The 14,569-nt window shown below is 36.1% G+C and overlaps 1 protein-coding gene across 3 annotated transcripts in view; it reads right to left on the minus strand.

The window, feature by feature from the left end:
* Positions 1 to 14,569, minus strand: part of ROCK1 (Rho associated coiled-coil containing protein kinase 1) — a 133,836-nt gene that overhangs the window by 75,615 nt on the left and 43,652 nt on the right. For all 3 annotated transcript variants that reach the window (XR_008917682.1, XM_056823779.1, XM_056823780.1), the window contains exon 2: positions 10,380 to 10,461. Coding sequence is in view for 2 of the 3 variants with exons in the window: in XM_056823779.1 (XP_056679757.1) it covers positions 10,380 to 10,461 (82 nt within the window). In the remaining variant the exon portion in view is untranslated. The remainder of the gene's footprint in view (positions 1 to 10,379; positions 10,462 to 14,569) is intronic.

Consider the following 14,569-nt stretch of genomic DNA (forward strand, 5'->3'; position numbering starts at 1 on the left):
AATCATTTCAATGTTACCATTAAATCACTGTCCAGAATCAGAATATATTGCCTTCCTGGTGTCAAGAAAATAGCACTAAACATGACAGCAAAAACAGATGTGTAACTTTGGTCTAAACACAAACTGACAATTTCCTCACATACAAAATGAGAATAACATTTATACTATCTCATATGACAATGAAGAAAGCTCTCTGTAAATTAGTGTTATATAAATGGAAGCTATTATTATTTCTACATATTTCTAAAAAGAATGTTCAAGTTAGTGAATCAAAAACTGTAAACACAATTGTTTTAAACTGGGATTTTCTGTTTAAAAACATAAAAAATGGTTTTCAGGACAGATGTTAGCCTGTTCCAGTATACCAGTCAATCTTAATTGTTTTTTCTTCTCAGATATAAGCAGGGAAATTTTTATATGAATTTTAAAAGCATGTAAAGCTGGCACTGTTGACCACCACCTCCAACTACACTCTTCGCTTCCTTGATTTCAGAGAAACTCCATTCTCCTAGCTCTCTATCTGCTTATGTCTGCCTTTTTTGTAGGCTCCTACTCCCCTTTTGAAATATTTAATAGAAGTACACCCTAAACTTGTCCTATTCCCCTTCTCATTTTATAAGATCTTCCTTGAAAAATCAAATTCAGTCCCAGTTTTAAAAAGAGATGATCCTCAAATCTATCATCCTAATCCTGACTTTATTATTAAAGCATAAGTGTGACTATGTTATTTATTCTTCTGCCAGGAACCTTCACTGGCTCTCAATTGCCACTAAGATAAAAATATTTGGCTTGGCACTTGAAGGCCTATACAATTTGTCCCTGGTCTATTTTTCTAGGCTTGCTTTGTATTATTTCCCTTCACCCACCTTATGATCTATTCAAATTGCCCTTCTCGTTTCCAGAATGTTGGGTTCCATCTGTTGCTTCTGTAATATATGACCAGAAGGAGGTCACACAGTCACATACGGGGGAACTGGAGAGTGAGGGTGAAAGAACTGAAGAAATGGAGAGAGGGAAGATCTTTCCCTCTCTTCCCCTTGGGGAAGATATCACAATTTGTCTTCCAGAGGGAGACAATATGTCTCCTCAGAGATTGCATTTGAGAGGTGGAGGTTAAGGACTGGAGGAGAAGGTCTTAGAGAAATGACCCACTACCTCCCCTCTTGATCTTAGCTGTTGCTGAGACAGAATAAACTTCCTTCCTATGGATTCTCCCAATATCCCAATTGTCACCTTTCCCTTTGAGATCTAGTTTACTCCTTAGCCCTGGTCTTGAACTATTCTCCCTTTTGGGGGAATGGTATGATTCCCCCCCAAATCTTTAGGCTCCTTCTTTGATATCAGAAAGCAGGCAGACCTGATCTATGAGGTAACACTTTATTCTTGAGGACACAGGGAAGGGAGAATGAGGGTGTTTGGTTGAGGAAAGTAGGAGATAGGAATCCCTATAGATTAACAACTGACCTGCCCCCCAAATCCTAAGGGGTATAGACTGTCTGCCTAATCTTCCTTTGGTCAGCTGTTGGGTTTGTCCTTCCTCCTAAGCTAATCTGGCTATGAGTTGAAGTTCAGGATAATAAAGGGGAAGAGAGATCTTCTCAGTAAACAGCTTTCTATAATGTCCCAATCTACTTTTGTCTTCAGTTAGAACCAGAGAGATTTAGGGGTTCACTGGAAGGTAGTTGATATCCAGAGGGATCCTCCATCTTAGAGATCCTCCTCTCAGACTGTCCACTTGTATAAATGGAGATTGTGAGCCTTTGGACTTCATCCCCCAGAAGTACCTTAGTTTTTCCCAGGGTTTCATTTTCCTGCACCCTCACGTTTTGCATGATTGTATTTAAGTGGCTGTAATTCCTCCCGTCCTCTTTTGAACCTGTGACCAGGTTAAAGTCAGGCAGTTCTTTTGCTTTAGTTATTATTAATAAAACTTTATAAAATATAATATTTAGTTATTGATTATTAATTTAAAAACCCACATACTCCAGGAGAGAAGTTTATCAGAAATGAAATGACAGTTTTTGAATCCTCTCAGCTCCTCTGTTCCTTCCTGGAATCTTGAGTCTTCCTTGCCCTTCCCCTACTTGGGCTGTTCCTTTGCCTTGCAGGATCTGAACTTTTCTCTTATACCTCCTTGACACTGCAGTCTGTCTGAAGTCCTCTGTAATTCACTGTCCCCTAACAATCACATCTTGGGAATCAATAGTTCCCCTTCAATCATCACCCACATACCATTCTTCTATAGTGGATCTTTAATTCTCTTTCCTCACATTCTCATAAGGAGGCACATTTATGTTACTCTTTGTAAAATAAAAAGCTCCTTTAAAACAATGATGATTTCAGGGCAGCTAGGTGGCTCAATGAATAAAGAGCCAGTCCCAGAGACAGGAGGTATTAGATTCAAATCTGGACGCAGACACTTCTAACCCCAATTGCCTAGCCCTAACCACTCTTCTGCCTTGGAATCAAAACGTAAAGAGTTTAAAAAAATATATTTTCCCCCTTATTTTATCTGAATATTTCTTGTACATAGTAGGAATTTCATGAATTCTTGCTGAATTTATTTGGATCAATCAGTCTTCAATCTCTAGAACATACTTTTTCACTTTCTAACAAATGGGATTTAGGTCAATATCTTACAGTAAATTCTATATCACGTTAAAGTCCAATTGAACAGATTCTCCAAATATTAAAAAGTAGTGCTATAAAAAAAAAATCAAAGGAGGGGGCAGCTGGGTAGCTCAGTGGATTGAGAACCAGACCAAGAGATGGAAGGTCCTAGGTTCAAAACTGGTCCCAGATACTTCCCAGCTATGTGACCCTGGGCAAGTCACTTAACCTCCATTGCCTAGCCCTTACTGCTTTTCTGCCTTGGAACCTATACACAGTATTGATTCTAAGATGGAAGGTAAGGGCTTAAAAATTAAAACAAAACAAAAAAAAACCCAAATGAATTGAAGGTTATATATTCCATATCTGAGGATAGAAAAATTCATAACTAACGATGGAGTAGAGAAAATATAAAATGATAATATGGAATTACATAAGAAAATGATTCAACCCAGCAACCTACTACTGGATCTACATTACAGCCCCCAAATGGCAAAGACAGAAATATTACATTCAAAGAATATATTTGTGGTTAACACTATTTTCTTTGTTTTTTGTGGATGGGGATGGGGGTAGGGGAAGAGTTTAACCTCATAATTTATCTTTTTTTGTGTATGAGTAGTGGAGAATTAACCTTATGTCTTTTTTTTTTTTAACATAAAGGACAGCACAGTATAGGAGACAGAGCTGTTCTTGAAGAATAGAGAAGATTTCTGTTCAAGTTCTACCTCTGAAAAATAGCTGTATGACTTCAGTCCCAGGAAACTCTCTAAGACTACAAAGATGCAGAACTATTATTGATTTACAGTAGTAAAGGAATTTTTTCCTTGGAATCTTTTATACAAGTGAAATCACAGGTCTAGTTCCATAACAACACCTACATTGAATCTTACCTTGTAACATAAAAAACAATTAAGTATAAGCAAAAGACTTACTAGTCTCTGAAAGAGGAGCTGACATCAATTTGGGAACACCCTCTTTTCTTTTCCCCCCCTTTTATATCTATCTCCTCTCCTTGGAGATAGGAATACATTATGATAGTGTGATTACATCCTATGTAGATCTTCAGGGGGAAGGAAAACAAAGTGCTACTCTTCATATTCCTTTTTTTCCCTTGTGTTCCATACCAATATCAAGCCCAAACTATTTGCACAGCCAAATGCAAACAAACCTTTTTTTCTATAAGTTTCAGTTTAACTAAATCAACACCAACAACTTATGTATAATAAAACAGGATTATTAATTTTACAAAAATGTTGTCACTGAATACATTAAATTGCAACAATTTTGTAAAACTAAAACAAGTATTGCCAAAATTAGGAGGAAAAATGAAAACTGGAAAAAAATTTTTATAGACAGCCCCTCAGATAGAGGTCTCATATCTAGAATATATAATCAACTTTGTCAAGTTTATAATAAGAGTCATCCTCCAATTGAGAAGGCAAAAGATAATGAACAAATAATTTTCAGATGAAGAAATCAAAGCCATATATAGGTATATGAAGAAGTGTTCCAGATCAATACTGATTTGAAAAATGCAAACCAAAACAATTCTGAGATATCACAAACCCATTAGATTGGCTAAAATGAATAAGGGGCACAGGCAATTGTTGGAGGAAATGTGGAAAAACAGGGACTAATGTACTGCTGGTGGAACTGTGAACTGATCTAACCATTATGAAGAACAATTTGGACTTACATCCTGTTAGACCCTTAGACCCAGAAATATCATTACTAGGACTGTTTCCCAAGGTGACTAAGGAAAAAGAAAAATAACTCATATATTCCAAAATATTTATGGCAGCTCTCTTTGTGGTGGCAAAGAATTGGAAGTGAAAGGATGACCATAAATTGGAGAATAGCTAAACAAATTGTGGCATGATTGTGAAGGACTACTACTATACAATAAGAAACAATGAACTGATTTTTTTAAAACCTGGAAATATAGGAGATAATGAACAATAAAATCAGATTTCACACAGCCACAGAATCAACACTAGAAGAATAAACTGAGAATGTTACCTCCAGAAAGTGAACAGAGAGATAAAACATCAAAGACTCAATTTATATGCACATGTATGTTGACCTCCATGATGATATGCTATATGATACAGAGAGAGTGGAGAGGGGTTGGGACAGTAGTAGATTGGATCTATTACCAAAAAAAGTAAGTTAAACATATAGGAGGATCTTTGTTTTCATTTGTGCAATATCTTTCTTTTTCTTTACATATAGAAATGCTTGTTTTGATTTGTAAAACATTTGGAACAATAATTTTAAAAATAAAAATTTGTTATTGGACTAACACTAATTAGCTTGTTGCTGGTCAATCATTTCAATCATATTTGACTCTACATGACCCTGTGGACCTCTGCCATGGAGTTTTCTTGGCAAAGATACTTTAGTGGTTTGCTATTTCCTTCTCTAGTAGCCAACAAAAGTTATTAAGTGATTTGCCCAAAGTCACGCAAAGAGGCTGGCTTTGAACTCCAAGCCCAGCAATCTATCTACTATTCCGTTTCCCTAATTCTTTAGAAATAGGAAGGAGGTATTGTTTCATCAATTTTTTTCCTAGTATGGGAATTAGTCATAATTAATCAGAGGATGACTATTAGTGATGTATTTGATTGTGTTATTAGTCATTCTGCATACTCTGCTTCCTTTCTTTTGCAAAAGTTCATACAAGTTGTCTGATGTTTCTCTGAATTCCTTTTATTTATCATTTAATTTCTTATGACATCGTATATCATTACATCAAAAAAATGCTACAATTTGTTCAGTTCAATTCAAATAGGGCACCTATTTCATTTCCTACTTTATTTTTTGTCATTGCAAAAGACAGTGTTCTATAGTTCTGTGCCCAATTATTTTAAAAAATGAGATTCCTGAATTTAATGAAACATTATTGTACCAAAGGGTAAAGTTAATAAGAATTCTGAGAAATATAGTAAAAATTCTAAGAAATGATGTAAAGTAAGCAGAATAATATAGACCACAACTTCTACAACATAAATTAAGATAACACTGAAAGGTAATATTTAGGTCAAATACCATGGAGGACATTGATTCCAAATAATTAAAACTTAAATAGTAAATTCCCCAAATGAAAAGTTATAAGTACTCTCACTTAAAATTACCATATTAGATTTTTCCCCTTTAACTTTTTTTATGAGAAGGTAATAAAAGTGGAGAATTTTATTGGGAAGTGAATACTATCCCTACAAAAAAACTTCAAAAAAGGATACAGATCTTTTCCTTAGGAAGATTATCATGGTATATGGATAAATGCTAAGTTAAAGAGATATGAAAATCATTAAGGAATCTAAGAATTTGTAAAACCGTAAAAAAAAGGCTATTGACACTGTTGAAACAAAATGGAGGGAAAACAAGTGATCTGTGAAGGTAAATTAAACAGAATTGGTGACTTAATACAAGATTGAAAGGGTAGAAAATGGCCCCCAACAGAAAGAGGTCTGGAAAAACAGTTAAGAAAATCAGTTTAATTTTAGATATGCTGAGTTTGAGATGCAAGTGGAGCATCCAGGTAGAAATTTCCAACAGCAAGTACTGGAGTTCGGGGGAAAATCCTTTCTTTCAATTTTTAATCTCTGTATATGGAAAGTATTTTCAAGGCAATGACTACTTCATTATCATCCTTGTATCATAATCACTTAGTACAGTGACTTGCACATATATGATACTTTAATGTTTTTTTTAATTGAACTGGATATAGGGAGTAGAGGAAAAATAAATTAAAAGTAATATTTCTAGCTAAGAACCCCTGAAAAGTGACAATACTAATTTGATTCAATTTAACAATTTTTTTGTTCAACAGAGGTGGATTTGTTGGTTAGATAAACAAGTAGGGTTTATTTTGGGATGAAAGCTGGGTGGAAAGGTACAAAGAGATAAGGGAAAACTAAAACATTCTGTTATAATGCTATTAAATTTGTAGGGATATCCAAGTAAGCAACTGGAACTACATAGAACTGGAGTTAGGAACTGGGATTTGAGATTCAACCTCAGAGAAGTGATAGTTTTAGTCACAGTAGTAAAGACTTCTAAAGAGAATGCAGAAGGTCCAGCTGAAGACAAAATCACATAAAGGGATCATCCACAATTACCAGGAGAAGGAAGAAAAGGAAAAGAAGTCAGCAAAGACAGATCAAAGGCAGAAGAGGAAAACCAGGGAATTGCAATGTTATAGTAACCAAAGAAACAATAAGCTTCAAGGAGTGAGTTGTCTATGTTAAATGTTAACCTGAGGTCAGAGGACAGAGACAATATGAAAAATTCATTGAATTTGACAAGAAAAACACTAGTAACCTCTGAATGACATTTCAGTGGAATGTCAGGGAATTCAGAAACCAAACTGGAGGAGAGTGATTTCATATATCGATGGTGTGGTGCTGACTGGTGGAGAGCCTTTATTTTCTTGGTGTTAACCGTCAGGCCAAAATTAGCACAAGAAGCAAGAAACTATCTATACTCTATTACATCCCAGCCTCAGAGGCTACACTGAGTACACAATCATCCTCAAACAAAAAGCTGACCACTTTCTCTCTACTTTAGTCTTGACTTATAGCCTTTTAAAGTTAAATAGTTAATTATATTTTGATAACTGACCTTGATGCCACTTTTGTCCTGTTTGAATGCATCTTACAATACTGAAAAAAACATCATTCTAAAAAGCATGGGGTCAAGCACATAACCCTGCTTCATTCCACAGTGACTGGGAAATGATGAAAACATTGCCTTCGTTCAGAACACATGCAAGCATGCCATCATGAAACTGGAGTATGATACTGATAAACTTCTCTGGGCAAAGAAACTTCACCAGGATCTTCCACAAACCTTCACAACTGACAGCATCAATGTCTTGGTCAAGACACTGAATGTTGTATACAGACCTTTGTTCTGCTCCTGGGATTTCTCCTAGTGTTGTTGAACAGCAAATATCATGTTAACTCTTCCTCAGCCACACTGGCTCTTGCATAGATGACCGTTTTCTGGGTGAAGGCTCAGCCAATTAAGGAATACTCTGGTATGAATCTTGCCATCAATGATTGAGAGACCCCACTGTGACTGTTACCATTTCCTTTTCCTTCACAGAGGTGAACAACGAAGGCATTATCCTTGATCTCCAGGGGATAACTTCTTGCCATATAACCTGAAAGATTTTAGTCAGCTTCTGTATGACTAGCAGACCCCTGTAGATTTCTCCTGGGATGGAATCGGCTTGAAACACTTTACCACATGAGAGGAACCTAATGGCATCTGACAACTCTTCTTCATTTAGAAGTCTGGCTAGAGAAGAACTGACTTCAACCCAAGTTATGGAGTCAATGGCTTCAGCATGGATTGATGATGGTCTATTGAGAACTCTATGAAGTAAATGTTTAGCCAGGATTATGCCTTTATTACTGATCAGTATAGCTCTATCAGAACTGAACAGATTAGATGCACCATAAGTCTTTGGCCCATAAATAATCTTAAATGTTTTGGATTATTTCTATTCATGTAAAATGGAATCTCATTCATTATTTAGGTAAGGGTTACAGCCTTCTCTACTAAACTATTCTCCTTCTAATTCTCTGCTCCAGAGTTTCTATTTCACTTTTTATGTCTTGCATCACTTCTTCTAGATATTCATACAGTCTTTGTGGTAAATCTATTTTTTCATTTCAGTCTCTGCTTCAAGTTATTCTAAATTTATGAAAATTTTTTCACAGTCATTTTCGTTGGATTCCTTACTTCTTATGCTTTAGTTACTGAATTGAGGATTTGTAAGAGGGTCAGACTCCACTCCTCAATGTGCTTTTAGGTGAGGTGTTTGGACTTGTTTGGTCTTTCCCTAAATTGAATGGGCTACTTAGCTGACCTCCACTTCTCAGGCTTAGGTCACCTTGGATTGTGAATGGAAACTAGTTCCTGTACTTAAGATGCATACATTTTACAAAGGGATGAAGAATGTAAAGAGATAAAGAGACAATAATCTGACAAGTGAGAGAAACTAATGACTTGGGGGGAAAGGAAAAGCTTCATGAAGTACAAGGTAGCATCTGAGCTGAACCTTAAAGAATTTTAAGTAGTAATGATAGAGAGAAAATAAATTCCAAAATGCAGAAGCCTTTTCAAAAGCATGGAAGTAGAAGATGTAATACTGAATTCTAAGAATTAGCAAACCAGTTTGGCTGGAACAAAAGGGGGATAATGTGAAATAAGTGTTAAAAAGGGGAGAGTCAATGGGTCAAATGGGAAGGGTTTTAAATGCTAAGTCGAGGAGATCTTATTTTAACCTAGAGGTAATAGAGAAGCACTGATGATTCTTGTACAGGACTGGCATAGTCAGACTGGGTCAGACTTATTTAGAAGGGATATTCTAGCAGCTTTGGAGAGAATGGATTGAAAAGAGGAATGAGGAGGTAGCGGAAGATAATTGAGAAGCTATTGCAACAGTAGAGAAAGTCAAAAAGACAAGCTCCCAGAGATGGAATAAAGGACACAAATAGGAGTTAGCCTTAGAAAGAAAGGTCATCTCTCTTTCAAAGAGGAGAATAAGCAAAAATAATGGGATGACCTTTACAGGAGTTCTGAGCTACTGAACAGAGAGAAGAGGGAGCTAGCAATGTATAGTGTGTTTTCCAAGTCAAGTCAGTCATAACAGTCATGGGTCTCTATTGAAAAGGACAGTGGATGGCATAGAAGTCTAGACAACAGAAGACTTATACTTAAGTCTCTCCTGATAGAATGCAAGCTATTAGGACTATTTTTATTTTTGAGTCTGTATTCCAAAGTCAGAGAACAGATAGATTAAGCTCTTTACTGTTTTTGATTATTTGCAACATACAAGGTGAGGAACACCATAGTCAAATAGAGAATAATTCAGTCAATAGATATAAAAATATGGAATTACATAGGGCTGGTAAATCAAAGATAACACCTTAAATAAAAATTTAAAGTGAATCAGTAACACAAAGCTTTAAGGTTTGCAGCAAAATGCTTTTTATGTTATTTGATCTTCACAAAAATCCTGTCAAGAAGGTGCTATTATTATTCCCATTTTACACATAAGCAACAAAGTAGAAAGAAGTTGCCCAGCTATTGTCAAGAGGATTTTCATTCTTGCCTTCCTGAGTCACAGAGCTCTGTCCATGTTATCTCACTGTCTCAATCATTCTAACAGAGTAGGGTATATAACTGTTAAAATTCCATATTAACTCTGCAAGTAGTATTTATGTCTGAGTATATAAGAAAAAGCCCATAATTAAATATAAAATCCATTTCATTTGAGAGTCTGATGCCAATTTTGACAAGTTTTTCAGCCATATTGAAAAATCATACACACCAGACCCCAGACTATGTTACAACCCTCTAGAAAGAGGTCTTTTCAAGAATCTTTTAGACATAATTGCTAATTAATATTGATGTAACCCAACAATCTATTGTAATAGAAGATAAGTACAGATAGAATCATATGAAAGAAGGATAAAATAAACAGTTTTCAATTTTTAAATCCCTTCTATTCTAGCCATTATGTTCTATCTTTTTATATACACTTTTATAAATATTAAAAAATAAAATAAAATGATCCTTCTCTTTTCAGATTTTAATCATATGTTGGAAGCTTTAGTGAACAAGTGTTTTAACCACAGAATAGAAAGAATATGAATTATACAAGATAGATTAGTTTTTAAATTAAAAAATTATATTTATATTTTGCATTATATATTGGTTATCTATATATATTTATTATAGTGATTACTTACATTTGCTTAAAAAGTTGTCAATATTTTTGTTTTTTCTTAGTGCAGGAAAATCCAGATCATATACCAAAGCATCCAATCCATCCTAAACAAAACAAAAAAAGTAGGGGAAGGGATCAGTTTTCTTGACTTTTTAAATAAAACATTTTACTCATTCATGTTCAAAATCTTTGTGAATTTTTTTTCTTTTCATGCATTTTAAGAATACTCTAACTACTTACTATAAACAACAAGGATTTTGGGTGCATTGTATTAGAAGAAATGGGAAGTTACCTTGAAATAATTTTTCATGCATGGATACTACTAAGGTAGAGCGTTCTATTTAAAAATTCAAGGGGGCAGCTAGGTAGCTCAGTGGATTGAGAGCCAGGCCTAGAGACGGAGGTCCTAGGTTCAAATCTGACCTCAGCCACTTCCTAGCTGTGTGACCCTGGGCAAGTCACTTGACCCCCATTGCCTAGCCCTTACCACTCTTCTGCCTTGGAGCCAATACACAGTGTTGACTCCAAGACGGAAGGTAAGGGTTTAAAAAAAAAATTCAAACACAAGATATTTATCCCCGCTACAACTTAAGGAATTACTTCTATGACACGTTTCTTCCGTCTGCCTTTGGAAATTATTTATGATATTGCTTTTTTTTTGCTGATTTCACTCAGCAATTGTTGAATTGTGACTTCTTTCTTTTCTTTTAACTACCTCAACATTTACAAAATACTATCTTAAATTTGCAGAAGACTTGAATCATGGAAAGCACTAGATCTGGAGTTAAAAGAAATATGGGTACAAATCAGCTCCAAAATGGACAACCTCATATACTAACTATTTCTTTGTCAAATAAGAAAATGTCCCCTGAAATATCCAAAACAGTTATATGACTCAAATGATATAACATATGAGATAATATAGATGAGATAACTTAAATAAAGAATCAACAGAATCTAAGTTGAGTAGGGAAATCATATAATTCACCTGGTACCTGAACTTAAAATTCACCTCAATAATTTGCCCAAGAGTATTTATCTACTTTCAGCTTGGCAACCTCTGGTAAGGGTGTATGCACTATCTAAAGATAATATAAATCTTAGAGGCATTTAAATGCCAATTACAGTTACTTCACTATATGCATAAAAACAGTAAAACTAATAGATTCTGACAGGAAACTAATGGATTCAAACTATTTCATTCACATCTTTCTATCAGAGAAATCCTCTAATGCAGGGGTCCCCAAACTACAGGCCACGTGCAGCCCCACCTGAGGCCATTTATCTGGTCCCCACCGCACTTCCAGAAGGGGCACCTCTTTCATTGGTGGTCAATGAGAGGAACACTGTATGTGGCAGCATTGCAAAGCGCCGTGTCACTCATGTATAGTGCTACTTCCAGTGACATAATCCTTTGCATGGTGCCTTGTTCTGAGAGTAACTGAAAGAGAACAAGGTGCTGCACAAGGGATTACGTGGCTGCATAATGGAAGATGTCAGCATGGTGAGGGGCGATCTGGGGGAGGGGATTCCGCACTGTGTATACTGCTGCCCGGTATAGTGGTGGCAGTGATGAGCCTGTGCAAGGTGTGACGGGCCCATCACAGCCAGTGCTGCAGCCTCCGCTATGCTAGACAGCCGTACACAGATTTGTTCATAGTTGTTGTTTTTTTATAGTCCAGCCCTCCAACAGTCTGAGGAACAGTAAACTGGCCCCCTGTGTAAAAAGTTTGGAGACCTCTGAAACTAATGAGTCTAATGAGTCTAATGGATAACCTTTTCAACATTTATTTCTCTGGTTCAAAAATCTACAGCAGATTTCTATTGTTTGAAGCTACTGGTCTCAAATGATGCCCTGAAGGACACCTAAGGTACCAAGGGTTACTGAAGTAATTAAAAGCAAGTACTGCTCAAAACTTAATGTAGAACAGGAAATGAGGGAGATGGTATACAATCTGATTCCAAGATCTGAAAAGCTACGAAGTGTCCAACAGGTAAAAACATACCGTTAGTAGTGTTATTTAGGAAAGTATTTGTTAAGTTGTTTGGACCTAATTACTTAATAAAAAGAACTGTTAAGTGTTTCTTTTAGTATAGTGGTGCCATGAAAAAATTGAGACACTTAAGGACATCATGAACAGAAAAAATTTGGGAAGTTCTGGTAAAAACTATCATATCTTAGCTCTTCAAGTCATCAAAACATACATACAACTACAACAATATTCCACCATGCCCCCATTACTACAACCAGTACATTTTGCATGCCATTTTCATTTCTACATGTCTGCACACTAACAGACTCTTACTGTTCTCATATGCCAGATACATCTTATAAAGCAGCAATAATAGTTTAATTAAAAGGCACACAATGGAATGTATAGATCTGAATATATGTTGGACTTCAAATAATTGCCTTGTTCCAACAATGCTGTTGTTAATCAAAATACTTTAAATACTAATCAACTCTTTTGAATTGCCTTAAATTGCCTTAAAATCACTTTATTTTATGATCAAAGATTCTTCCTCCTATTTTTGGGTGGTAATAACCTCCTTAAATATCTACCTTATTCTCCAGATTTTATTCTAAAGGCCTTATGGTCATTTCTTGAATTTAAGAATATCTTTTCAAAGGGGAATAAAAAAAGGCTGCCCGCATTGAATATCCAAAAGAATATGGAGCAAGTTCTGAACAAAATTACAAAAGAGAAATTCCAGAAATAAGCTGAATAACAACACAGTGCAATGAGTAAATGAATAGTTTCCCAATGATGGGATCACCACATTCTAGAGACCAGAAATTTCATTGTGATGCCTCCTATTATCTTTAGCACAGTATTACCTTAAACTACAAAAAAGTCCTTTCCCCCCACTTGTATAACAAATTTTACTAACTTATAACTTGTAATTTTTTTCAAGTTCACAGTCCTGGAAAGGATTTCTTAGAATGGATTAAAAGTAGATGAACTACAGGGGGAAGTGGGGGTCTCTAGTAGTACTACATGTAGTAGTTCTATCTTGATTTTAGGCTTTGGTTCATTTGTCCATAGAAGGGGAGGAGAGGTGAAAAGTATAGACAGAAACAGGAAGATGTGTCATTGGCAATTTGGAGTTTTGACTGAACATGTACATAGAAAGAATACTGTTTATAAATGTTTTAACTTTCACTTCCATCTTCATCACCAGAGTCATTCAAAAAACTTCTACAAAATCTCAGTGACAATACTAATTTATTCTTGACTTGAGTTTGAGAACAATGTTCTAGATAAAAGCCCTTTCTTAGGGTGACAACATTTGTTTGGATGTATAAGTTTTCTAACTCTTCAAAAACATCATATTGTAATCACGGTACTTTTTTTTTTTTAAACCCTTACCTTCTGTCTTGGCGTCAATACTGTATATTGGCTCCGTAAGGGCTAGGCAATGGGGGTTAAGTGACTTGCCCAGGGTCACACAGCTGGTAAGTGTCTGAGGCCAGATTTGAACCTAGGACCTCCCATCTCTAGGACTGACTCTCAATCCACTGAGCTACCCAGCTACCCCTAATCACAGTACTTTTGAGTACTGTAATAATGGTATTTTTCACTATATTTTATGACACTTAGTAGATTTCAAAAGAGAGCTTGTTGAGCAAGAGACAGAGGCTGAAAGATAGGAACCTAGATGAGTTGGCTCCTACTCTCTTCTCTCCTCTCCTATGTGAGGCTGTTGAGAGGTGCTGCACAGGTAATGAGGGGATTCCCTGATGTGAAAGGGAGATGGAGACCTGAAAGATCTCTCCTAACAGAAAGACCTGGAGGTAACCCAAGATTCCCTGGCACGGAGAGGATCAGAAGACAAGCTTTCCCAGTGACCTTGCCCCAGCAGGGGGGGGTTATGATGGCTCCTTGTTAAACCTGGTTTCAGATACCTCCTCTAGGCTCCCAAGCCAAATCACTTGATAGAAAATCTGACTGCAAGTTAAAGGTTTAATGACCAGATAAAGGGCAGGTAGGGGAGATAGAAAGAGGGACTCAGTGTCCTTAATTGTTTCCTAACCATGGTCTCTCGCCCAGGTAACTGTATAGCTGGCCTGGGTTTCACTGCCCCAAACCTAGCTAAGTTTCCCAAATTATCTATTATATATTTAACTTAGGAAATGGCTAAACAGGTGCAAGAGGGTTGAAGGGGAGAGCCAGGCTCTCCTTGCCCGTGAGTCCACAGCTCCCTTGCTTT

Source organism: Monodelphis domestica, chromosome 3, assembly GCF_027887165.1.
Source record: "Monodelphis domestica isolate mMonDom1 chromosome 3, mMonDom1.pri, whole genome shotgun sequence".
Lineage (NCBI taxonomy): Eukaryota > Metazoa > Chordata > Mammalia > Didelphimorphia > Didelphidae > Monodelphis > Monodelphis domestica.